Source organism: Asterias amurensis, chromosome 20, assembly GCF_032118995.1.
Source record: "Asterias amurensis chromosome 20, ASM3211899v1".
In the NCBI taxonomy this organism is placed as follows: Eukaryota; Metazoa; Echinodermata; class Asteroidea; order Forcipulatida; family Asteriidae; genus Asterias; species Asterias amurensis.
Window position 1 is genome coordinate 12,544,619 of NC_092667.1, and position 25,733 is coordinate 12,570,351.

General features: G+C 37.4%; 1 protein-coding gene across 3 annotated transcripts in view; it reads left to right on the plus strand.

Annotated features, from left to right (window-relative positions):
- Positions 1–23,281, plus strand: part of LOC139952212 (ADP-ribosylation factor GTPase-activating protein 1-like) — a 39,029-nt gene extending 15,748 nt beyond the window's left edge. Inside the window, exons 9-12 of one of the 3 annotated variants that reach the window (XM_071951268.1) lie at positions 971–1,087; positions 2,829–2,977; positions 17,522–17,740; positions 18,739–23,281. In XM_071951268.1, the coding sequence (XP_071807369.1) occupies positions 971–1,087; positions 2,829–2,977; positions 17,522–17,740; positions 18,739–18,937 (684 nt within the window). In that variant the 3' untranslated portion in view covers positions 18,938–23,281. The remainder of the gene's footprint in view (positions 1–970; positions 1,088–2,828; positions 2,978–17,521; positions 17,741–18,738) is intronic. The other 2 variants (XM_071951269.1, XM_071951270.1) reach the window with 2 other exon arrangements.
- Positions 23,282–25,733: the final 2,452 nt, after the last annotated feature.

A 25,733-nucleotide genomic window follows, 5' to 3' on the forward strand; every position in this document is an offset into this window, starting at 1 on the left:
TATGACTTTTAATGGTGGTCGTATAAACATACTGTGTAGGTGCAGAGTGACTGTTGCTCTTGTGTATATTTAAAGATCTGCAGACGGCAGAGTCATCTTCCTATTGCTCATAATTTTTTATTATTAAATATAAAAACAATCCTGGCTGCACATTTACATGTAGAAAATGTAGAACAGAACATGGAGTTTGTAATGTAATATAGAAGTATCTGTGTAAAGTCTTACAAGAACACGTTTCCCTGGATCGGACGAGTTGGTCTATAAAAAGTGGTTTGAAACTGTTTGTTATGAAATGCATGGTTATAAAGATGTTTTAAAAGTAGAATATAATGATCCACACAAGTATCACTCAAAATTGCACGGTTTTCCATTTACGTTATGGGAGTCAAAAATTTGACTCCCATAAATGGCCGACCGTGTTAATCGACGATGTAAAAAGAAAACCACGCAATTTCGAGGCATATTTTGTGTATATCATTGTATTCTACTTTTACAACATCTTTCTACCCATATGCATTTTATAACAAACGGTTACAGAACGCTTTTCAAAGACCAACTTGACCGATCCAAGGACACTATTGGTAATTACTCAAAATAATTGTTAGCATAAAAACTTACTTGGTAACAAGCAATGGAGAGCTGTTCATAGTATAACACATTGTGAGAAATGGCTTCCTCTGAAATAACATAGTTTTTGAGAGAGAGGTAATTTCTCACTCAAATAATATATAAGACTTCACTTAAAGCCTTTTATTATGCATCTGAAAGCACACAAAGTTGTGCAACAAGGCTGTTTTTTCTTTCCTTGTTCTCTTGCAACTTTGATGACAAAGTGAGAATACTGGTCTTTGACAATATTGTTACCAAACGTGTCCAGTGTCATTAAAAATCAAGACATCACAAAGAGTGTACAATATTTTGTGTAAAAGATGAACTTTTGTTTAGTGTGTGTTTAACTTCATTCCAATAGACTCAAGAGTATGCAGCTAAAGTGAACGATTCTGTCGTTAAACCCACCAAAGAGAAGATGCAAGAAGGACGCCTAATGACCGACATTTCCACGGGCACAAAAAGCTGGGCTTCCAAGGTAACGGCCATGTTTTTTTGTTTTTTTGTTTTTTTTCAGGGATAACATTTTTATTGCTCTCTAATAAAACATACATTAGCAATTTAGAGACCGTAGCAGCACAAAGCGGCTTGAACCGAAATGCCCATAGGGGCGGCAAACAGCCGCAAAGTTTAACCTACTTTCATTCACATAAAGAGGTCAACGTAAAGGTCATGTTCGGATGTGACACTTTCCAAGTTGACACAGACTCCCAATTTCTAAATGCAAAACTAAATTTTTGGTTTCAAGGTATTTCTGCTAACACTTTTACTGCAATCATTTTATGAAAGAAATTTACAACCAATCTTCACAATGATTTAATAAAGATATCCTGAGATAAATAAGAAATAAGAAGTAATAAACTACATGGGAAATAGCTCTTGGACATTCATCTGGTTGTTGCAGATTTAAATCTTGTTCTAGAAAATATGTCTTTGTTCTTCGCTCCTCAAAAAACCTGCTGGCACTTCTTGGGTGATCGATGCTTTTCACATGCCGTCTCACTTCAACTCAGACAAGCTGATACTTGTTCTCAACTCAAGACACATCTCAAAACATATCTATTTCTGAAACCATAGCTTCGTGTATATAGCAGAGTTCTTGTTTTTGCGCCAGGAGTGTCATCATTGACAGACATGGAGCACTAGAAAGGTTCAATAACATTATCATTATCGCAAAAAATAACACACAAAATCAATAAAACATAAAGAATACTGTCACTTGTGATTGACAAATTCAGAGCAAGAAGGCTAACCAGTTATTTAGTTGAACCCGACCTAAGCTGTATCAACATTAGCCGGGATGTAATTTCATTATCCCTTTGCTTACTTAAATACATGTTATATACGTATAGTGCAGTGTTGGGAGAATATTGCAAGGTACACTTACTATCATTATCTACCACTTACTCTACCAATCTTCTTAAAGGAACAAAGTGCCTTGGATCGGTCGAGTTGGTCTTTGAAAAGCGTTTGTAACCGTTTGTTATTAAATGCATTTGGGTAGAAAGATGTTGTAAAAGTAGAATACAATGATCCACACAAACGTGCCTCAAAATTGCACAGGTTTCCTTTTACCTCGTCGACTAACACGGTTGGCCATTTATGGGAGTCAAATTCTTTTACCTTGTCGACTAACACAGTTGGCCATTTATGGGAGTCAAATTTTTGACTCCCATAAATGGCCGACCGTGTTTGTCGACGAGGTAAAAGGAAAACCACGCAATTTCGAGTGATACTTGTATGGATCATTATATTCTACTTTTAAAATATCGTTCTAATCATATGCATTTTATAACAAATTATATACAAACGCTTTTCAAAGACCAACTCGACCGATCCAAGGCAACGCGTTCCTTTAACCATGGCATGCATGGGGGGGCCTTAAATTTGACATTGGACCACCAGTGTTTTTAGGTGTTCTTTAGTAGTTGTTAGGTGTGCAGTAGCTCCATCTGTCATAATCTCTTTTGAGTGGTGTTGGTTTTGAAAAGCATCGGTAGTTGACAACTCAACGATTCGATCAGTATGCTTTGATGATCGTCTTTTTAAAAACGAACACTACTCAAAAAGAGATTTACACATGGTGCTACCGCAAACATCACCTACATGTTATTATACGTACTACCACCATAGTTTCAAATCCAAAGGTTTTGAATCCTATTTAGTGTCGGATGATAATTTCTGATAATTCTTTTTGTTTTTACATTGCCCTCCTGTAGTTTGCATCAAGCACTTCTAAAGGATGGAAGGACTTCACAAATATATTCAACGATAACCCAACAACGTTGGACTCTGTCGATGATACTCCTTCTTCTGAGACGTTACTCATGCCGGACGGGGTAGAGGGCGAGAGACGAGAAAGGTTACGGTAAGGTCTTTTAGAAATGTGTGATGTGCTTAAGCTAAATGAGTCCCTTGTCGGATATATCATGACGGAGAAAGAAGCCAAAAAAGGCCATCAGGGGGGTTGTATTAAAAACAATTTTTTGGGGGGGTAAATTTAAATGCCAAGAGATATTTTATTTTATATTGGTAACTTCCGGCTGATAAATAACTCTATGAACACCTTGACAGTAAACTTCTTTTTCTCTATTTAGTTCTCTTACATCTCACGGTGTTTCTACTGACACAAGTTTCAAACCAGAGAAGATATCAAACTGGAAATCTAACAGCATTAAAGCTTACACTATGCCCTTTCCAAATGTATCAGAAATGAAAAAATGACCTGGGTTGACAAATGACTCACTTTGTTTGATTGCATCACATTTGATGGCTTATATTTTGGATCAGTTACTCTAATAGCACCTTGCAAAGCGCTCAAACCTTTCACACGTCAATGCTCATGGCGTGCAAACATTATTACCCTGGTCATGGGGCGATCGCTTGAATCCCCTTAACCATTTCAGCTCTCTGGGGACTTGAGTATGTAGCGCATGCGCTGCTAAGGCAGCAAGCTCTCAAACATTTTAAAACAATCACAATATTCATCTTTGCCTGCCCCTCACAGGTACCTATTTATCCATGTGTGAAAAAGAGAAGCAATTATAGTCAAGTCTCTTTGCTCACAATGACACAAGTGTTATGACCGGGATTCGAACCCACACTCCAATGCTCAGCCATGACAAGCCACCAGGGCCCAATTTCATAGAGCTGCTTAGCATAAAAATTTGCTTAGCATGAAATTTCTTCCTTGATAAAAACATGATTACCAACCAAATTTTAACGTGATTTTCAGGATAATCAAACAACAGCTGAATACCAGTACCAAGCAATATGCAACAAACAGAAATTTGGTTGGTAATCCTGTTTTTATCAAGGAAGAAATTTCATGCAAAGCTAATTTTTGTGCTAAGCAGCTCTATGAAATTGGGCCTGGCCTGAAATAACAATCAGGCCATAAAGGCCATACACCTGTAGCCTCTGTTACCGCTGGTCTTGGCCTTTGTGCCTCTTCAAAAGTTTCCCATAGACTTTAAGATATTTCAGTGGAAGTGTCCTTTGCAAAATGAAAATGGCCCTGCCCTTTCACAGATGAAATTCCAGGCATGCCCCACAAAATCTTCCTAGAGACCGTTGTACTTTTCTTAAGGTATGGGAGGCACATGTACCTTTTCCTCAAGAGCAACGGGGGTCGTTACCTCACAAGAGTGCACTACCTGGGTGTTTAATTACAGGTGCAGCAATGTTACACTGGACAGACTCGCTGTAATGTAACAAAACACTTGACATTAGTTTGCAGGTTGTCTTCTTGTTGTATTAGGCAGACGCCCTTGGCATGTAGTATCAGTATATGGCTTCTACACATATTGTTTGCCACTTAAAACCTTGGAATATTTATTTCACCAAACTTCCTCTTTTACCTGTAGTCGGTGTCAGTTGTTTTTTTCAGAGCGGGGTATTTTGACTTCAATTTGCATCTGTTTTCCCTCCTGAAAGCTAGACACTAACCAGCAGGATCCCTCGGGGATCTGCTAGACAGAGTAAAGAGAACTTAATGTTGGTATTAAATTACAGTTCATGTCCCATCATGTATTCCTGGTGACCCTCGACATTATGTCATTTTGTGCCTTTGAAATGATTTATGATTTTTTAAAACTTAATTTTGGGGTGCTTTTCTGTTTAAAATCCTCCACCTGTCTGACCACTCATTATAATCCAACTGTGGTTTTGAAAGACAAAGATCAGCCTGCATTTAAGGTTTCAAGAACTGTGTTTGAGGATGAGATGTTGCGTTTATTGAAAAACAGACGATGGAACGGAGTTTCCTCTTTCAAAAAAAATCAATTCTGTAGTATACCTTTAAGCTAGGCACCTTACTTATTGCTCATTAAATTCTTCTTCTGCACTTGTCCAATATTGCACTGGTGTCCGCAAGTAGGGCACCCTTCAGGCAAACATGTGGAACTCATGATCGCTCCAAGAACAATTGTATTTATTTATTCGACTTCACCTGAATAATTCTGGACACCTGTTCTCTGGGCGTTTGACCCTTTAGGCCTCGGTACCAACTTAAAGCTGTCCCATCCACGAGAAAGTGATTTAGTATTTAATCGAACTAGTATTTTATAATACAATGTTGTAAATTAGTCACTGTCTCCATAGGCCATTATACAATTGTTGCACGCTGTGACTGGTCCATGGCGTTTTGTACACTCGAGGGGGAAAATGGAACCCGAGGCGAAGCCGAAGGTGCCATTTTCCCCCTCGAGGGTGTACAAAACCCGTGGACCCCAGTCACAGCGTGCAACAATTGTTTTGTTATACCTATGTATAATTGTTATTCCTCTTCTCGAAGTTCTGTTGTCATCTTCAAATATTATTACGACGGTCTACTCATTGTTTAATAAGCAGTCGATCAAGAAACAATTCCCTCGAACCCGCGGTTGTTTCGTACACAGCGCGAAATCGACCAACACTGGGAACGATCAAGGTGATGTACACTGGTGTACATCACTTTTCATGTTACCCGGCCCGTCGAGCCATGTAACATGCGTTTTTGTTGCACATCACGTGATTGGTTCTCGACTAATCAAACTTCACTGTTTGTTACCGAGGTATAACAATACATGCTGAACATCGCCAAACCGCAACAGGCAGTTACAGCATTGCGCAAAGCTCAGTCACACAATTGGTTACAAGGGCCCCACCAAACTGTTTGCCAATAAAGTTAGTGATTGCGTGACATCTGCCTGTAAAATATTACTACCACAAACTGCTAGTTTTTACCACATAAAACAGCCTCACATAAGCAGACAATATTATTATGCAACTTTATTTACTTGGTAACTTAGAAATATTTAATGTACATTCATGTACTAGATAAAACAAGGAAGATAGTGGAAGCACTTTAAGACTGACTTTATGTAGCATTAAAAAAAAAAAAAATAGTAAGCTTTCACAGCAAAAACTACACCATCAGATGCAGTTTCTGACAGTAATAGTAATACATGTCATGTACATGTACTGATCATGCTACATGTAAATGTTCCCTAAGAACTGAATGTGTCTAGCTGTACGATTACATTGGTCGTTTTCATCATACTCCGACAGCACATCCTGTACTCATCTATCGCCATGGAAACCTTGACATCCAGTGAAAGAATGGATTGTTCATTATTGATGGAGTGTTTGTACGGGACCATCCTTTAGGGAACTCCCCATCCACTCTACTCCTGTGTTTAAACAGTGTTTAAGGGCCATCAGAATTGTATTTTTAGGGTTTCTAGTGACTTTGGTGCTTAAAGGATTCGGGTACTTTTTCAAAATGTCCACAGATTTACATTAAACTTACAGGGTTTGAAGATAATGATAGTGGAAAGCTTCCCTTCAAATATTACTAACTAAGGTTGTGTAGTTTTTGAGAAATGAGTAAAACAAGTCACAAAATAGTTTTGGTCTCATGAGACCAAAATTATTTTAGCATGTGAAATCTTTTAAATGTAAAATCCCCTTAACCAGTTATGATATTATACCAAAACCATAGCATAACTGGTTAATACGTTTTTACATGCTAAAACTGAGACGAAAATTATTACTTTTACTCATTTCTCAAAAACTACAGCACCTCAGTAAGTAAAATTTCAAGGGAAGCTTTCTACTATCATAATCTTCAAACTGTGTAAGTTTAACGTAAATCTGTGGACATTGTGTTTTTTGTTAGGAAAAAGTACATAATACCCTTTAACGCATCAGTGTACATGGTGTATGGTAAAACACAAAAAAAAGTTATGTATTGTACAGTTTAACTAATGTTTCACTTCTTTGAATGCTCAGTGCTGAATTTGATTTGCTAACATGACTAAGGCTAGTGTTGCTGTGTAATATGGTTTGAAGACAGCCATAGCATATGGTTGCTAAGCCCTGCTTGGTAAGAAACTTGATAAAACTGAATTGTTTTGGGAAAGAGAGTTGAGTTGCCATCTTTAAAAAATGGAGTCATGTAAAGTGCTCCACTTGTCTGACGCCAGTGGTTTGTTTTAGAACTCATCATACTTGCTAAAATAGGGAATTGGAGAGAAGTTAATTACACGGTTATTGATGCATATTTGTCTTCTTGGGGGATAAGTCCTCTGATACTCAAGAGGTCTAGAAATGAGGTTTGTGTTTGTATTGGTAAAATTACAAATGCAAATGTGATACCCTTTCAAGCAGACTCTTGCATATAAAGATTTCCGTGCATGAAAAAGTAAGCTGCAGTTTTCCTGTAAAATTTTGGTAAATCTTACGTTAATATGAAAAAACAACATTTCCGAGAACTGGAAATGAAATGCCTTGGAAATGAATTTGTGCTTAACTGTAAAGATTCATCTCAGGATTAGCCTTGGTTTTTAAATTTAATGTCAATGGATATTTATTCCGAGTCTGAGCGTTAACAATGTTGAGTCACAGAGTACAAGGCTGGGTATAAATTGAAAGAAATAACCAAATCCTGCCACATATCTAGGTGTGCATGTACATGTATGGACAGATTTTCAGGCATGTGAGACTTCCTCTTTCCAGCTGATTTCCTCTTTTTGGTTTTGATTTTCCTCTTTTTTTTCTTTACTTTCTGTGTACAAAAATATAGGAATATTACATGTATCTTGTCCTCTTTTGTTCTTGACAGGTTTTCTCTTTTCCTTTTTTTTTCATGGATAGTTACTCACATGCCTGTAGACAGATTGTTGTATTTATTTATTTGGTGTTTTTTTCTGTCTGAGCAATTAAGGACGATTGAGATGCCTCTTGACCATTGACAGGTTTGATAATTGAGAGCTTGGAGTGCTTGTTCATCTTGAACATTAATTAGCGAAATGGAAGAAAACAACTTCCTGGACAACATCATGTTGGCTTTATAAAAACAACAAAATACTTTTTTTTTTACTTTTCTGTTTTTAATAAGTCCTCCTTAGAAGAACTAGCAGGAAGCTGGTTGAAATTTAAATAAAACCCTGGAGCTCTCAACATTTTTGAGAACGTAGAGGCCAATTTAAAAGGGAAATTCTACTATTTTGCAAGAAATTATGTTGTTAAAATTGACATTTTGCTCCCGAGTCCTCACTCACAAACAATGAGTCAGAGTTTTGTTGATATCAGTACTTAAAGGAACATTACAGAATTTGTCTCATTCTATACAAAACCGTTGCTGTCAGTGTAAGCACTTCATGTAATCCACCATTAACATAATCTGACAAACCTGTAGAAAATGTATTTCTCATCAAACATGTCAAATATGACATTTCATACAGAAATATTTCAAGGGATGTTTTCAACTATCATCGTCATTAGACCATGTAAGTTTTATGTAAGTATGTGATCTTCACAATTTTTGTTTCTTACCAATTCTGTAATGTTCTATTTAAACAAATCTACAATTATTTAGATGTTCCCATCCACCATCTGGAGAGGAGAGCATAATTTTCTCGTTCATGTCAATATTATTTATAAGACAGGGTAGGGGGTGCTTTCACGACGCTGGCCCACACAAACATTTCTAAATTGAAATCACCCTTTACTGTCATTGATGAATATTTACAATCGACATCCCATCAGTCTGTGAATTCAAAACCGCTTTCTTTTGTTTACTTCCAATCCAATAATTGGATTCTCATGCTGGCATCTCCAGGGTCGGCTGTTTAATCAAAATGCGATTTTTCTCAAGTGAGTTTAGACAGATTCTTGTATTCTGGGTTTTCTTTCTGTCCGAACAATTAAAGGAACACGTTGCCTTGGATCGGTCGAGTTGGTCTTTGAAAAACGTTTGTAACCGTTTTTTATAAAATGCATATGGGTAGAAAGATGTTGTAAAAGTAGAACACAATGATCCACACAAACATGCCTCGAAATTGCGTGGTTTTCCTTTTACCTCGTCGACTAACACGTCGGCCATTTATGGGGGTCAAAATTTTGACTCCCATAAATGGCCGACGGTGGTAGTTCGCACAGTAGAAGGAAAACCACGCAATTTCGAGGCAAACTTGTGTGGATCATTGTATGCTACTTTTAAAACATCTTTCCAACCATATGCATTATATAAAAAACGGTTACAAACGCTTTTGTTTTGACCAACTCGTCCGATCCAAGGCAAGGTGTTCCTTTAAGGACGATATAGCCAAGATGCCTCTTGATAGGTTTGATAATTGTGAGCTCTGTGGGCTTGTTCATAAACATATCTGACAATTTTTATCCTTAAAGGGACGTGTTTGTTTGGTAATCACTCATTAAAGCCATTTGACACTTTCGGCACAGAAAAAAAAAAAAAAAAAACTCACAGATTCACAAATAACTTACAGGGTTTACAGAAGGTAATGGTCAAAGATTTCTCTTGAAATATTATTCCATGAAATACTTTACTTTTTGAGAAAACATTTATCAATTCTCGATAGTGAGAATTGCGGATTTATAGTAAACACATGTCATGACACGGCAAAACGTGCGAAAACAAGAGTGGGTTTTCCCGTTATTTTCTCTCGACTCCGATGACAGATTGAGCCTAAATTTTCTCAGGTTTGTTATTTTTTACATCAGTTGTGATACGCGAAGTGTGGGCCTTTGGACAATACTGTTTACGGTAAGTGTCCAATGGCTTTAAAGGGACGTATATGTTTGGTATTCACTTGTTAAATTAATGGCGATAAAAACTATTGGTTAGAAGCCAACATCTGCTCTCGATAGTTTAAAGCATTTTGAGAAATCACTCCAAAGTACCCTGGTTGTGTAAAAATGAATAAGTTTTTGTGACCCTTAAATTTGAAACAAAGACAGTGAAAGAAGCATGCTGCATTTCCTTGCACGAATCCTTGCACAGATTTTCAGTGATTTCTAAAAAAACGTGACTACCTTTAAAAATGAAATCTTCACTTATGTTAGTTTTATTGTATACATCAATAGGATTGAAACTCTGGAACGGTTCCCAAACCAAAGTACACTTTGCCTTTAACAAAAGAGTAAGGGGTCTGCAATTTTACAGGGTGCGTACTGACTAAAGGGAAGGTACACGTTTGGTAATTACTCAAAACAAATATTAACTTAAAAACCGACTTGGTAACGAGCATTGGAGAGCTGTTGATAGTATAAAACATTGTGGGAAACAACTCCCTCTGAAGTTATGTAGTTTTTTAGAAAGAGCTTATTTCTCACTAAACTAATAAAAGACTTCTAGCTAGAAGTCTTTCATTCCTACATGTATCTGAAAGCACACAAATTCGTCCAAACAAGGGTGTTTTTCTTTCATCATTTTCTCGCAACTTCGATGACCGATTGAGCCCAAATTTTCGCAGGCTTGTTATTTTATGGTTATGATGGGATACACCAAGTGAGAAGACTGGTCTTTGACAATTACCAAACATATACCTTCCCTTTAAGTCCACCACTGGGATCAATGTCATACAGCTGCTGAGTGGCCAATTTTGTGCTAACTACGATTTTCAACTTATATTGGCCCTTAACCGTAAGCTCGGAAAAGCCATGCTTAACCTTCGGGCGCTTATTTTAAGCTTGATTGATGTGGATTGGTGAATGCACAAGCTTCATGTACAAATGTAGTTGTGTATTTTTCTTCCCAGCCCTTCAAATATGCATGTAAGTCCAGTTTGTAGTTTTAGCTACAGTAAGCAGAAAAATGGACTGTTAAGCAGCTCAATGAGTTTGGCCCCAGTTCTCAAGAGGAATCATTTGACCTTTTGAAAACCCACCATTACCTGTTGCAGTTGCTGCATTCTGCAGATGAGCTTATCGCCGTGATGAAAATACATTCTGTACTCTTCCAAAAGTCAACACAGAGATCTTTTTAAGGGCTATGGACCATTGTCATGTTTGTGAAGAGACAAAATTTACTTCCTTCGAAAACTATGTCGCAAAAATTTCCTTGATAAATGTCTGAAAACGTCCCCTTGAAATTCTTTCTCCAAGGTCTCGGGGCGTTTGAGAAAGCAAGAATAAAGATTACCGCAAAATTGAAAGAGACGGCCCACTCATCCCGGTCAACTAATGCCATAACTCAATTGGACGGTTCGATAGTAAGTCTCAACTTAGTCCGAAATTTATTTAAAAAGCTCACCTAATGTAAAGTGTGTGCATCAATCAGCAGAATATTTCCACTTAAAGTGAGTAGTGGTGCCCCCTAGGATATGGGGCTCAGATTGGCTTACTTAAAAGAAGAAAGAAAAAAAAAGAAAAAAAAAGTCAAATTAAATTCTGTTTAAAACCCACACAAATCACTAAGGTTCTTGGTGGAAGAGCAGCCAGTGAAAATGCGTATGAAATTGCACGAGTTCCATGTCGAAACGGAAACCCTTTCTCTTCTTCCTGCTGAGCATGACATCTGACTTTAATGACATTTTTTCAGGAATAATATTCTTCCCACTTTAGTCTGATGTCTGATTTTTTTTGCCCTTTGGAAAATTCAGAATTTTTTTTTTTAAAATGGCCTCAAAAGTCATCACCATGGGAACATGGTGGGTCAGCCCTTGTCATCGATAAAAATGTTCATACTTTTTTTCTGAGGACCAAATCACACCTGTTTTTCACAGGTTGGACAAACATGAATGGTAAGAAAAACAAAGGCAGGGAATGAGTCTAACCTCTCAGGAAAACAATAGTATCTAGATACAGGAAACAGCCCAAAACTGTATCGTTAGATTCGGTAGACAAATCTTTGTATCAATTTCACATACACTTATGAAAAAGTCACGCTTATGTTAAAAAATGAGATGTTCATTTGTATTTCAATGCAGACACTTTGTCTTTGATAGCGGAAATTGAACTCGATAATTATAAGGGCTCAGAAGTGTGCACGGAAGTGTCTTAGCTATTTAGAGACCATAGTGGCTGGGGTGGGGGGGGGGGGGCTAGGTTGGAGGGAGTTAAAATGTAGACACTGAGCAAGGAACTTGAGTTGCATCACCTGATGAACTTCTACATTACAGCCACTTCTGATCTCTCGGAGTTGTTGTAAGGATCGCTCTTAAAGTGCATCTTTGAAAATGATGGCCCAGTTACATCAAGCCGTTATTAGCAAAATATGATGACTGCTAAAGTAGAATATTTGCAGGGAACCAGTCACAACGATTATATAAAGGCATAATATTGTTGTTGTTTTATTAAGCTGGTACCCTGCTTCAGCTAAGCAATTTTTCTCTGTGCTAAAATAATTTTGTTGTTTCTGTAAACTGGGCCCACACTTTGTTTCTTTAAGATTGTGACGTGGATTGGCTGCTTCGTTTCCTTTCCCACTTTTTAAGTGTGTGTGTTGTTTGCACACTGATTTATTTTGCTTTTACCGCAGGCTTTTGAGTCTATGTTTCTTTCCTGTTATATATGTCAGATGCTAGCTCTTAAAAACTGAAAAGAGTCTCGAATGAACGAATGTCAACTTCTTATTCCCTTGTCGTTGTCGTCTCATACTCTCAAATCGCCGGCAAGTTTTGTCCTTCGATAGAAATTGGTTTGCCCTAATTTTAGAACTGCTTTTGTGCTGCTTTCTTGATTTTTTTCTCTATTCCTTAATTTTTTTTTTAAAGATGGCATTAACTGCAACATCCGAAAGTTTCACATATTTTTTTAAATTTTATATATATGTTGGGATACTACACCAAGTAAGAAAAGTGGTCTTAGACAATTACCATCGGCGTCCAGTGCCTTTAAATCAAAGATTATAGAGCGCCGCAAGGCGCAAGATGCGGAACTCGGGCTGGAATGTGAAATCCCAATGGACGCCATTTCATCAAGTAATTCTTTTGATACAACAGTAGATCAGTGCAGATCAGTGCAGACAATGACCATTCCTATCAATGAGAAACAAAACATTCACTTGCTGAAATGGCGCCCATGCGTATTTCACGTTCCAACAATAGATAAAGCTTCAGTTCCGCGTCTTGCGCCTTACGGCGCTCTATAATCTTTGCTTTAATTGCCATGTACAGTATGCACTGTATCAACAACAATAACCGAAAATGTCAAACTCACCTTTCCTCTTCATTAACCTCAAATACAAATTAACTGGATGTATCCAATTAAATAATTAATTACCTCCACCAATTATCTCACTGTTAATTATCCTTGTCAACGGATTGTTTGCCCGTCACAATTGGCCACGCTGTATCCTGCAATTGCCCATTATTATAAATCTACCATGTATACATCATAGACCTTACATTTAATTAGTATTGTCAGGATCTCTACGGCTGGTTTTTTAATTTAAGCTTTTTCACAGATGCATCTCCGCCTTTTGATCATTCTTGACGTAGTTTCTTAAAGATTGGTCGACATTACCTCTTGTGACCCCTCGACAAAATTCCCATTTTGGGGGAAGTCGCCGAGTCACGAGCCAAGCTCCGGATCAATAGACGACGTTTCCCTAGACATCACATGCTCACATCTTAAAGATGCTATGTCAGATTTTTTGCCCCAAACATTAAAAATTAGATTGTTTTGAGTGAATGGTATTTCAAACAGTATCACCCGCTCTAACGGAAACAAGTTTAACTTTTGCTTTTAATGGTCAGGAACCATGACAAAAATTTAAAACGTTACTTATAAAACATAAGAATTGGTCACATGATATATATGGGCGGGAACCCGACAAAAACTAGTTTTGAGCACTTTATTTCACTGCTACTAATAATTGGCGGACTTTTTCGAGCAATGGCTTAAATGAAAGCTTGTAACTTTCTCGACCCCCATCAAAATACCGATTGAATTTTAAATCAAAATTTTTAGGTCAAATCGGCCAAAAATCTGACATGGCAGCTTTAACACAAGTGCCACAGAGATTGGATTTCCTGTGAACAAAATTTGCACATGGCTCTATGGAGGAGAGAATTATAACATGCACACATTGAAATTGTGGTGCACATTTTTCATGAGCTTTTGATATGACGAAAGAAGTCCCATCTCAAAAACTGAGCTGTTGTTTTTTTTGCATTAGATGTATCTGAGTGTATAATGGGTGCATTGGTTTAGCTTCCCTGGGTCGACCCGGTCTGCCGCGGTGCGTTTGAATAGCTTTGACGGGGCTCACCCGGGTCAGCCCCCAGTGCCCTGCTTGTGGAGTGTGTCACTTGGGGGTGACCTGAGGTGCATGCCGTCACCACAAGAGTGTGATCGTTCGATTAGCTCTTGTCAGGGGCTCGACCGAGTTAGCACTGCCGGGTCGACCACGGGAAGCTTATCGAACGCACCCTATAACATGTACACATTGAAATTGTGGTGGAAATTTTTCATGAGCTTTTGATGTGACGAAAGAAGTCATGTCTCAAAAACTGAGCTGTTTTTTTTTGTTGTTGATGTATCTGAGTGTATAATGTTGACACTGCATGTATTGTGCAAAAGGTAAACCTCATTGATGTTCATGTAAAGCCTTTTTGGGGTATAGCGAACAGCATTATGGGCATGATGGGTTTGGGTCCTGGCCGTCACAATTAGTGTCCTTGAGCAAGATACTTTAAATTAAAATTGCTTCTCTTCATCCAGGGATATAAATGGGTACCTGCGAGGGTAGACATTGATGGCACGGTTGGCTTGTGCGTAAAGCGCTCGCTTCTCACCAAGGTGATCCCGGTTCGATTCCCGGTCGGGGCCATATGTGAGTTGAGTTGTGCGTTGGTTCTCTGCTGTGCCACGACGGTTTTCCAGACTATCCGGTTTTCCCTCCCTCAGGAAAAAATCAAACACTTTCGATCTTGGCTGTGCTCCGTGGTCATAATGGGTTGATGTGGCTGGCAGCTGAATGCGCCCTTGCATGCTTGCTTCTCAAACACGTTGTAGCCGCGTCCTTTGCAATTCAGCTCTTAGCTGCGAGTAAGGACGATTAGCCCCCCAAATTATTATTATTATTATTATTATTATTATTATTATTGTGTATGAAATAGCCACTGGAGCACTACAGTTGCCCAGGGTGTATACTCCCAAGGGAATTTATTGGCCCAATGACCAGGGCACTAGTGTAAAGCGCACTGAAATGGTTATTGTAAAATGCGCTACATGTAGTATGTTACATGAGAACTCGTTATTATCGTTTTTACGATAAAAGAGTCCCATAATTGCAAACATAGCTGTGCATGTACATGTTGTAAAAGCGCTTTGATAAAGCGCTATATGAAGAACTGTACTATTGTTGTTCTAGGTTTTTATCACCAATATTAATTCACTCCTGTCAAGTACTGCTTTCCTTCCAATAACATTTTAATCCATTCAGGGACTTTTGAGGTTCTTTTAATTTTTCGCCTCTTCAGAGATAAACAGCTCTTGGTCCCGTGGGCAATTAACACTCAAAGCCCCTTTTAACCCCTTGACTGTATACAGCTACTTAAATCTATATTTACAGAACAGGCGAACTGACAAACTCGCTTGAAAATTTTCATAAAATTTATCTGTTGTTAATTATGACGACAGTGAGTTTGAAGAAAGTATAACATTTTCAAATTAAGTGCTGAGTATAACATGTATACAGTACTCATTACACAATTGTATGGGTGAAATCAAATACTTATCAGTTTAAAATTTTAGAAAGCTTGCAACATAACACTGTTCTGTTTAAAGGAACACGTTGCCTTGGATCGGTCGAGTTGGTCTTTGAAAAACGTTTGTAACCGTTTTTTATAAAATGCATATGAGTAGAAAGATGTTGTAAAAGTAGAATACAATGATCCACACAAACATGCCTCGAAATTGCGTGGTTTTCCTTTTACCTCGTCGACTAACACGTCGGCCATTTATGGGGGTCAAAATTTTGACTCCCATAAATGGCCGACGGTGATAGTTCGCACAGTAGAAGGAAAACCACGCAATTTCGAGGCAAACTTGTGTGGATCATTGTATGCTACTTTTAAAACATCTTTTCAACCATATGCATTATATAAAAAACGGTTAAAAACGCTTTTGTTTTGACCAACTCGTCCGATCCAAGGCAACGTGTTCCTTTAAAGAATGGAACTTAGAAGCGGTCATACATTTTTAAAGGCAGTGGACACTATTGGTAATTATGAGTATTGGTATGTTGAGATACACCAAGTGAGAAGACTGGTCTTTGACAATTACTGTCTTTAAAGCAGAATAGTTTCTTATCACAAAAACGCATCATGTACATCTTTGGTATAGAAGAGTTTGCGGATCCAGAAGACGATCAGAGCATACTGATCGAAACGTCGAGTTAACCCAACGGTTCTTTTCAGAACCACCCCAACTCATTTAGAGATTGTTATTACATGGTGTTACCGCAAACTCTTCTATATCTTATCTCCACCATGCAAAGTTTCAAATCCTACTTACATCTTTGGTAATTGTTGAAGACCAGTATCCTTACTTGGTGTTCCCCAACATGTGCATAAAATAACAAGTCGGTAAAAAGTTTGGCTCAATTGGTCATCAAATTTGCAAGAGAATAGTGGAAGAAAAGCACCCTTGTTGCTTTACTTTGTGTGCTTTCAGATGCACAGTAAAAGGCTTCAGCTGAAGTTTTTTTATTATTTGAGTGAGAAAATGTTTCTCACAATGTTATATCAACAGCTCTCAAATGCTTGTTAAACCAAGTAATTTGTTATTCTAATAAAAATAAATTTGTTTTCAAAAGCAATTACCAATAGTGTCAAGTGCCTTAAAAACCCAACAAATACCAGTAGTACTGACAACCTCCATGTCATTTGCATTGATTCATTTCACTCTCATCCTAACATGTAGCTCTCGTCTTTGTTTTCAATCCCATTATCCTCCAACCCTCCCCTACTGGTTTTCATGTAAATATCTTTCATTTATTTCAATTTTGTGTGCGCTCCAATTCCATCCCTTCTCTCTCTTGATTTACATCACCTGTTGTCTTTCTTTGTTTTTGTATTTGTATTTATTACTCCTTGGCTGCTTCTTGTAAAACTCCTTCCACCTTCTCTAACATTTAACTCTGATTTCCTCTCGGATGCCTGTTATTTACATCGTTCCTCTCGCCGTCCTCATTCTGATTGCTTTTCTGTCGTGTTACTGATTCATTGCTCATGTAATTTATTCCTGTACGACTTTCACCTTTCGACTTTCATCTTTCGACTTTTATGTTTCACCTTTCGCCTTTCCACTTTCACCTTTCGACTTTCACCTTTCGACTTTCACCTTTCACCTTTCACCTTTCACCTTTCAACTTTCAACTTTCACCTTTCCACTTTCACCTTTCACTTTTCCACTTTCACCTTTCCCACTGGGTGCATTTGCTCATATTACCTTCTCCGCATCTTGCATGTCTTCCAATCCCACACAAATCAAACTGCTGTCAACATCTTGCATGCATTCTTCACATCATCTTTGCTTTCATCCCTTCAACCACCTTCAACCCTTCCTTCCACCTCTGCCACTTTTTACCATCGCATCCTCCCTCTGCCGCCTCTCTCTGCCACCACCTTCTGCCACCATCCTCCCCCCACCGCCATCCTCCCCCAACTTCACCTCATAGACTAATGGATCCTGACCAATGTGACACACCTTTACTTCATGATGAACCTACACCTCCCAGGACGCCTGAAGAGAAGGACGACACATGGGGGTGGGGAAAGAGTGACGATTGGGAGGACACACAACAGAGCAAACCGACAAAACCAGAAGCAGATGAAAACGACGGATGGGGATCATGGTCCAATGAACAGGAGGATTTGCTCCTAGATTTTAACGACTCGTAAGTAAACATTTTTTTTAATGTGGTGCCCTTTGCAAAGTTCCAATACAAATTGACATCTTCCTCAGAGAGGTGGCCCTAACCAGAGTGCCCCTTCTTGAGCGAAGTTCAAGACTGAATTACAGCATGTCAATACTAGGTTATGCACAATTGGAGACGGGGCTTTTTCTGTTACTGCCCCTTAAAGTGTGGAATGACCTGCTCGTCCATATTTGAGAAGTGTAGACTGTCAATCTTTGAGTAAACTCAAAATACACTTTATTAAGAAAGCTTCTCTCAGGTTTTAATGGTATCTATATTGTGTGCATAAACTGTTTGCTTGTGCTGGGGGTAGGAAGTTATTTTTTCATTTAATTTTAAAGTTGTTAATGGGTTTATTCCTGTGCTCCAATCTACCTGTCTGAGCTTCTACATAAGCACATACCTGGACCCTCTGGTCTTTGCTCTTCGGACACTAACAGGCTCTCTGAGACCAGAGCGAGACGCTCGTGGGGAGACCGCTCATTCTGTGTGGCTGCTCCACGAGTTTGGAACACTCTTCCAAGAGAAATTGCTACTGCTACCTCCCTTCAATGCTTCAAGACTGGACTAAAGACATACTTATTCAAGCGTTCTTGCTAATTCAGTTTAAAGTTTTCTGTTGAATGACATTGTTACATTGACTTTCTGTTTTGTGCCTTGGGTTTCTCCATTGAGACAGATATGTGCGCGTTATAAATTTATAATTATTATTATTATTATTATTATTATTATTATTATTATTATTATTATTATTATTATTATTATTATTATTATGTTTATGTAAATCATCCTAATATACCTGCGTTTTTTAATTTTTTTTTTTAAAGCTTTTGTTGTGAAGCACCTTAGAGCGTTTCACATATGTAGATGAGGCACAGTATTAGTGTATTATTATTATTATTATCATTATTTATTATTATAAATTCTGATTTTACAACTGCCTCACTGAGATTACTTTTGAATTATTCCTTCTGAAGAAGCTCCAGCAAACCGAAGAAGGCGAGCAGTTCGAGTAAGAATGGTTCTTCCTCTGGTAGTAAGAAGGTGTCGTCTCTCGAGGAGACGTGGGACGATGCAGGAGGATGGGACGAAGCCGCCTGGGAGGAGATTGAAACCGATATCAAGACAACCAAGAAACCATCGTCATCATCAAGGAGAAGTAATAAAAAAGACTGAAAGTCCACGATGGAGGTTTTAGAGTTGTAACGTTAAAGGGACTGTATACGTTTGGTAATTGTATTCCACTGTTTGTTTTAATCCTATTTGATAGTTGTAGATATGTACCTTAAAACTAACCTGTGAACAATGTCATTTCAAAAGTTGGTAGCATTTTTGGGGATATTTTGCAGAAAATCTGGAGTGATTATGTCCACGCAGGAAGAATAATCTGCACTTTGAATGCACAGTCTGAGAAGCATTAATGCAGTAACGCTTCTCAGATTCAATTTTGTTGGGGATAAGAAAAAAGATATCTTCTTCGTGACTGCAGTACTTTGAAGTGAAAAGTTTCTCAAAATGCTTTATACAATCCAAAGCTGTTGTACTTTTAACAAAGTAAGCTTTTACTGCCGTTAATTTTCAGAATCATTACCAAACGTATACACACCCTTTATGTGTCCTGCAGCCGATTTCATGAAACGCTAAGATTAATCCTAACTCGAGTTAGGACGAGTTACTCGTCCTAACTTAGGATGGGTTCAATGCGTCCTACGTATTTGGATACGAAACTGAACCCGTCCTAAGTCCTAAGAATAATCCTAAGTTAGGAAGAGTTTGGTGAAATCGACGGCTGCTACGATTGTGGTATGTGTCAGTGATACCTTAACCTAGTTTCTATGTAAAGAGAAGTTTCCTGTGGTCATGCAATTGACTGAAAATTTTTCTGTTTCTTACAAGAAAATTACAAGAAAGTTAAGTTACCCCAATGCAACGTAAACGGCAAAGCTAGCTAAGGTCTGAACCCCAACAACCCCAACCTGTAAAATTCAACTGCTTGATTTTGTTTTCGGTTGGACTGAAGACTGCTTCAGTAAACTTAACATGTGATTGGGTGTACTACCATAAACGGAGTCACACACGTTGGGTGTTGAGTTACTTTTTATTGTGGCAGATTTTGTTAGAGTATAAGGAAGGATCCACGTAAATCACTCTTCGGAGTTAGGATTAATGTTCTGTGTTAGTAAAGTGAATCCCTTTCCGAAAAGGTTCTTTCACTCCTACATAAATTATTAAACTAAGCTTGTTAATTATGGTAACTTACACGCTACATGTAAACCTTATAAACTGTCCATGGTTATGCTATCTTGTTTTTGTCAGATTCAAATTAGTGTAACCAGTCTGAGACCCCATCTCCTTTATAAACATCATTGGACATGTGACCAAGACAATGGCAGCATACGAAAAAACGTGATGTTCGTGTAGGTCGACATCCCTAACAACTTTTTAATTTGTTTTATTTACATTTAAATTTCCCCCCGAATTAATGAGAAAATGTCAAAATAATTAAGTTGAGAAATATTGAAGTAGAAACAATGTGGTCACAATGGGATGGAAAATTAGAAGTGTCCTCGGAACTAAGTGATTTGTGGTTTTCCGACCTCCTATGAATCTAAGCCATTTGTTTTAATACTGGAGGGATCACAGAAGGGTTGAACATACCATCCACTTAAATATTGGCAGGGACCAAAGACTGCAAAGTCTATCTTGTCTGGAATGTTTGGCTCTAGTAACCTTAGCTTTGAAGTTTCATCTGTTTCAGCTAAAAAAAGAAAAAATCACGTCAGCGAGCGTGCTAGTTGTCAAACGGATCAGTTAGTGACATTTTCAACACTTTTGTTTTGATTAAGAAACAAACACAATCGGGAGCTGTAAGTTTGCCAGGCGACAGAGTTCATTGCAGACCAATTTGGATATTGGAAGCTGTTGAATGATTGATTTTCTCTTGATCACGGATACACATACTAAGCAGCCTATGCTGGCAAGTTGGTAATTTCCTCTGTATCATTAAGAACACTCGGCAGTCTTTACAGGGTTTTTTCATCAGCCAGCTCTGATGACTCGAGAAGAGAGAGCAGTTAAAACATTCTTTGTTTAAGAATGAGATTTTTCCACCCTTTCACCAAAATTGCATCTTTCAGGAGATATTTCCTTAATTGCAATAATGGGTTTCGATAAACACTAATGTTCCGTTATGATGTGAATTCTTCATCCGTTGTGTACAAAATACATTTCTGATTGTATTGAAGATAATTTATTGGTCGTTAAACCATGCCATTTCAATTTCGGATGGATGTACTCAGTTGTTACCATGGTGAAGGGAATACATACCCTATCATAACAGATTCATCTCGTCTCATCTCGTCTCATCATAAGGCAGATGAGAAAATGCACAGATTACCCTTTCAGAATAGCTTCCTGTGTTGATCTACGTCATTTGATAGTTATGTTGCTGCACTAACAAAAACACAAACAATGCGCGACATCAGTAATTTTGTCAAAGTGCTGATTTTTTTATTTAACAGTATTTTTTTAGTGACGTCAAAAACTGCTGCTCTTTGTTTTCGTTTTAACTCGAAAATTGCTGTCATTGCTGTTAACTGTCATTGGTGGTATGCTACTCTCTTTGAATCAATATAAGGTACATCATCCTGCCAACATTTACCAATGTTGTACTTAACAGTATTGGCCAATGTTACCAACCCTGCTGGGTTTTGTATGTTACTCTTCCTGAATTGACATAATGTACAACATTCCATAAACTTGACCAACGCTGTACTTAACAGTTTTGGTAAATGTTGGCAAGCCTGCTGGGTCTGGTATAAATCTTGAATCAAGATAATGTACAACATTTGTAAACACTAGAAAAACTCCAGCTTCTGGTATGTTGCTTTCTTTGAACCAAGATAATGTACCGCATCCTGCTAACATGTACTAATGTTGTACTAAAACAGTATTGGTAAATGTTGGCAAGCCTGCTGGGTCTGGTATAAATCTTGAATCAAGATTATGTACAACATTTGTAAATACTAGAAAAACTCCAGCTTCTGGTATGTTACTTTCTTTGAACCAAGATAACAAACAGCATCCTGCTATCATGTACCAATGTTGTACTAAAACAGTATTGGTAAATGTTGGCAAGCCTGCTGGGTCTGGTATGAATCTTTAAATCAAGATAATTTACAACATTTGTAAATACTAGACTACTCCAGCTTCTGGTATGTTGCTTTCTTTGAATCAAGATAATATACAGCATCCTGCCAACACGTACCAATGTTGTACTTGGTTGGTAAATGTTGGCAAGCCTGCTGGGTCTGGTATGAATCTTTAAATCAAGATAATTTACAACATTTGTAAATACTAGACAAACTCCAGCTTCTGGTATGTTACTTTCTTTGAACCAAGATAATGTACCGCATCCTGCTAACATGTACTAATGTTGTACTAATGTTGTACTAAAACAGTATTGGTAAATGTTGGCAAGCCTGCTGGGTCTAGTATGAATCTTGAATCAAGATAATGTACAACATTTGTAAACACTAGAAAAACTCCAGCTTCTGGTATGTTGCTTTCTTTGAATCAAGATAAGTTACAACATTCTGGTATCATTGGCGTAGGTGCTGCTTCTGATGTTATTAAATTTAGCTGCATTCTCGTCAAAAAAAAGAAAAGAAATTTGTCACAATTTTTCTTCTTAAATAATTTTCTTAAGTTATTGGTATCATCTTTAACTGCCCATGTTGTCGTGCCACCAATATATTAAACTTGTAAAATTGTGATGTATTTGTTATTTATTTTACCAAGTCAAAGTTTGATGAAGTTGTTTTTTAGTACGAACAAAATGGTATTGCATAATGAAGAACAGTGGATAATAAGTCTCAGAATATTATATAAGTAATCAGTTCTAATATTAAAGTAGATGTGGGCGAAAATCATTAGATAAATAAAAAGTGTTCTTCAAAAAAGCAACCGAGATGTAAGATCCAGAGTGTTCCAACCTAAATTAAACCCATTGATATAATTATAATAGTCTTTTTTAATGATAATGAATTAAGACCCGTCAACTGTAGGTTAACAATTATGTATAATGTATGTTAACAATTGATTTTTAAAGATTATTATTAACGCTACATCCAACAAAATTTTGAATAATAACCTTTTGTCTTTGAACTGGTTTCTTTTGTCTTTGACCGTTTCAGTCTTTGACCTGGTTTATTATGTCTTTTGAACTGGTTTTTTTTTGACCAGGTGTCGATTGTCTTAAATTTGATTTATATTGCCTTTAATGTAGTTACTTTTGTCTTTGACCTAGTTTCTTTTGTCTTTGACCCGGTTTCTTTTTTCTTTGACCCTGTTTCTTTGTCCTAATTGATAGTTTACACCCAGGCTGTATTTGTGTAAAAAGATAATTTTTTGGGGGAAAAAATATTTGAAGTACTTCTGTAGCTTTCAAGGATTGCATGGATCTGGCAGCTGGTTTGAACAAATAATTTTATTCAACCAAAGATTGTGATTTGTTGTAAACCCCCCCCCCCCCCCAAAAAAAAAAAAAAAAAACCAAAGGTGGATGGTTGTCTTGAGCACCCCCTTCACAAACCCCACAACCAAACAAACTAAAAACAAACAAATAAGACAACAACTTAGTTTAACAAATAACTACATTTGTGTGCGACCTCTCCTACCTACTACTCTACCCCCCTTCCCTTAAGAAAGTTTGTCTCCAAGTTTTTAACTTTAGTAATAGTATGGTCAGAAGTTGAAAAATGCTTTATATTTTTAACATGAATGTTAATTATTTATTGTCATTCCATTAAATGATGTAAGTAACATTTGGTGTCACTCATGCATTTGTGGTAAGCGTTGCCACAATACCTGTACTATGACATTATAAAGTATTTTATTAAAAACACAAGTATTGTAAGATAAGCATTAAAGAACAAAACTATGTGAACAATTAATAATAGTCTTCATTGACTCTTTATTTTTATTATAGAAATTGTGTTGTAACAAAACACAAGGGGATACTGCCTGGGTTAGTTTAAATCAAAAAACATATTTGAACAAATTCTGACTGGGGAGAGTTTGAACTTTCTAACTCGATGTTTACAAGTTGGTGTTCCTCCAAACTTAGTAGACTTAGTTGAGTCTCTGATGTGATCGTTGTTTTCGTCTACCGATACCCATTTGCCAATAATTGAGTGCGTGGAACAGCGCCCTCTTGTGCTCTTTGGACAATAATCATTGATACATATGTGGTGGTGGAACAAAATCTTCGGGAGACATAACTCCTGCCACATCGGCAAGCTGGCTCCTGACAATAGTTGACACTCTATGAAAAAGAGGGTTTTTGTTTCCTCACAAAATTTGTGAATAATTATAGTCAATAGGAGACTTTTGGGACGCTTGGTGGCAGCAGGCTTACCAGGTAAAATCCATTGTTCTCGGTAATGTGCGCATGCTCAGAACTACGTAAACAATGGAAATTTACCTGGTAGGTCTGCTGCCACCTAGCGTTACAAAGTCTCCCATTGGCTACAAGTTGAAGCTTTCAAAAACCAATAAGTTTTATGCATCCCTACTACAGCATTATTGATGTTGAAACGTGGGAGTTTCGGAAAACATAAACGACTTGGCAGTTCCCGAGTGATGTCATTTCACCTAACCCTTGGCATCAATACATCATAACAAAATTCCTCGCCTACTCGACGTGGTATGTTGAACTTTCAAATGTTTTGACATGCGACGTTGTCAACATTTTTAACAAATCGTAAATCCAGTCCTAAGTTGGGAAAACCACAAACCTTTAAAGTTCACAGATTTACAAATAACTTACAGGGTTTACAGAAGGCAATGGTGAAAGACTTCCCTTGAAATATTATTCCATGAAATGCTTTACTTTTTGAGAAAACATTAAAACAATATCAGTTCTCGATATCTCGATATCGAGAATTACGGATTTTGTTTTAAACACAAGTCAGGACACGGCGAAACGTGCGGAAACAAGGGTGGGTTTTCCCGTTATTTTCTCCCGACTCCGAAGACCGATTGAGCCTAAATTTTCACAGGTTTGTTATTTTATACATAAGTTGTGATACACGAAGTGTGGGCCTTGGACATTACCGTGGAAGTGTCCAATGGCTTTAAAGGGAACGTCTACGTTTGGTAATCACTCTTAAAAGTAATGCTAATAAAAACTATTGTTAAGAAGCCCGAATTGCCTTTAAATCAACGAAACAGACACACAGGTTGTCTGTGTGAACTTGATTTGACACCTTTATAGTTTATATGTTAACAAGTATTATGCGGATGTTATAATCACGAAGCGGAATTTAGTCACAGCAATATACCGTGAGAAAGAAACGATAACCATAATATTATCATAATCTCAATATCTTATCAAGTTTAGTCTGGGTTATCTCTCTTTAAATACGCTGTGTCTTGCTTTCACTAATAGTATACCGTATGTTTGTTTTGACGATCTGATGTACTTTTTGTGAAATGTTGTGAATAAACCATTATCCCCCGGGATATAAAAAAAAAAAAAAAAAAAAAAAGTATGATATTCTGCAACGAGGCTTAACAGCAAAGTATATACTATTAGTTAATTGGAACCATTTCGATTACTGATATCTTTTAACTACATTTACATTTATGAAATTTTTCTCCAAATGCGTTTGAAAGCTGCTTTTGTAGGCTTCTTGAAACCAAAAGTGTTAATTGCAAGTTTTATCGAAGTGTACCATCAAACGTTAACATACCTTCCCTTTAACGCTGATATTTTTCAAACGAATTTTGACAGATAATGCTGTTTCAGAACGAAAAACAAAGCCCGACAACCGTTTCACTAAATTGTGACGCCCCCTAAAAAAAAAACAGAACAAACCCAAAACATAAAAAAACACATTCGACAACGGAGTACAGTAACTCCACACAAATTTAACTTCTGTATCCTTTTTTTAAAAGAAACATTGTTTAT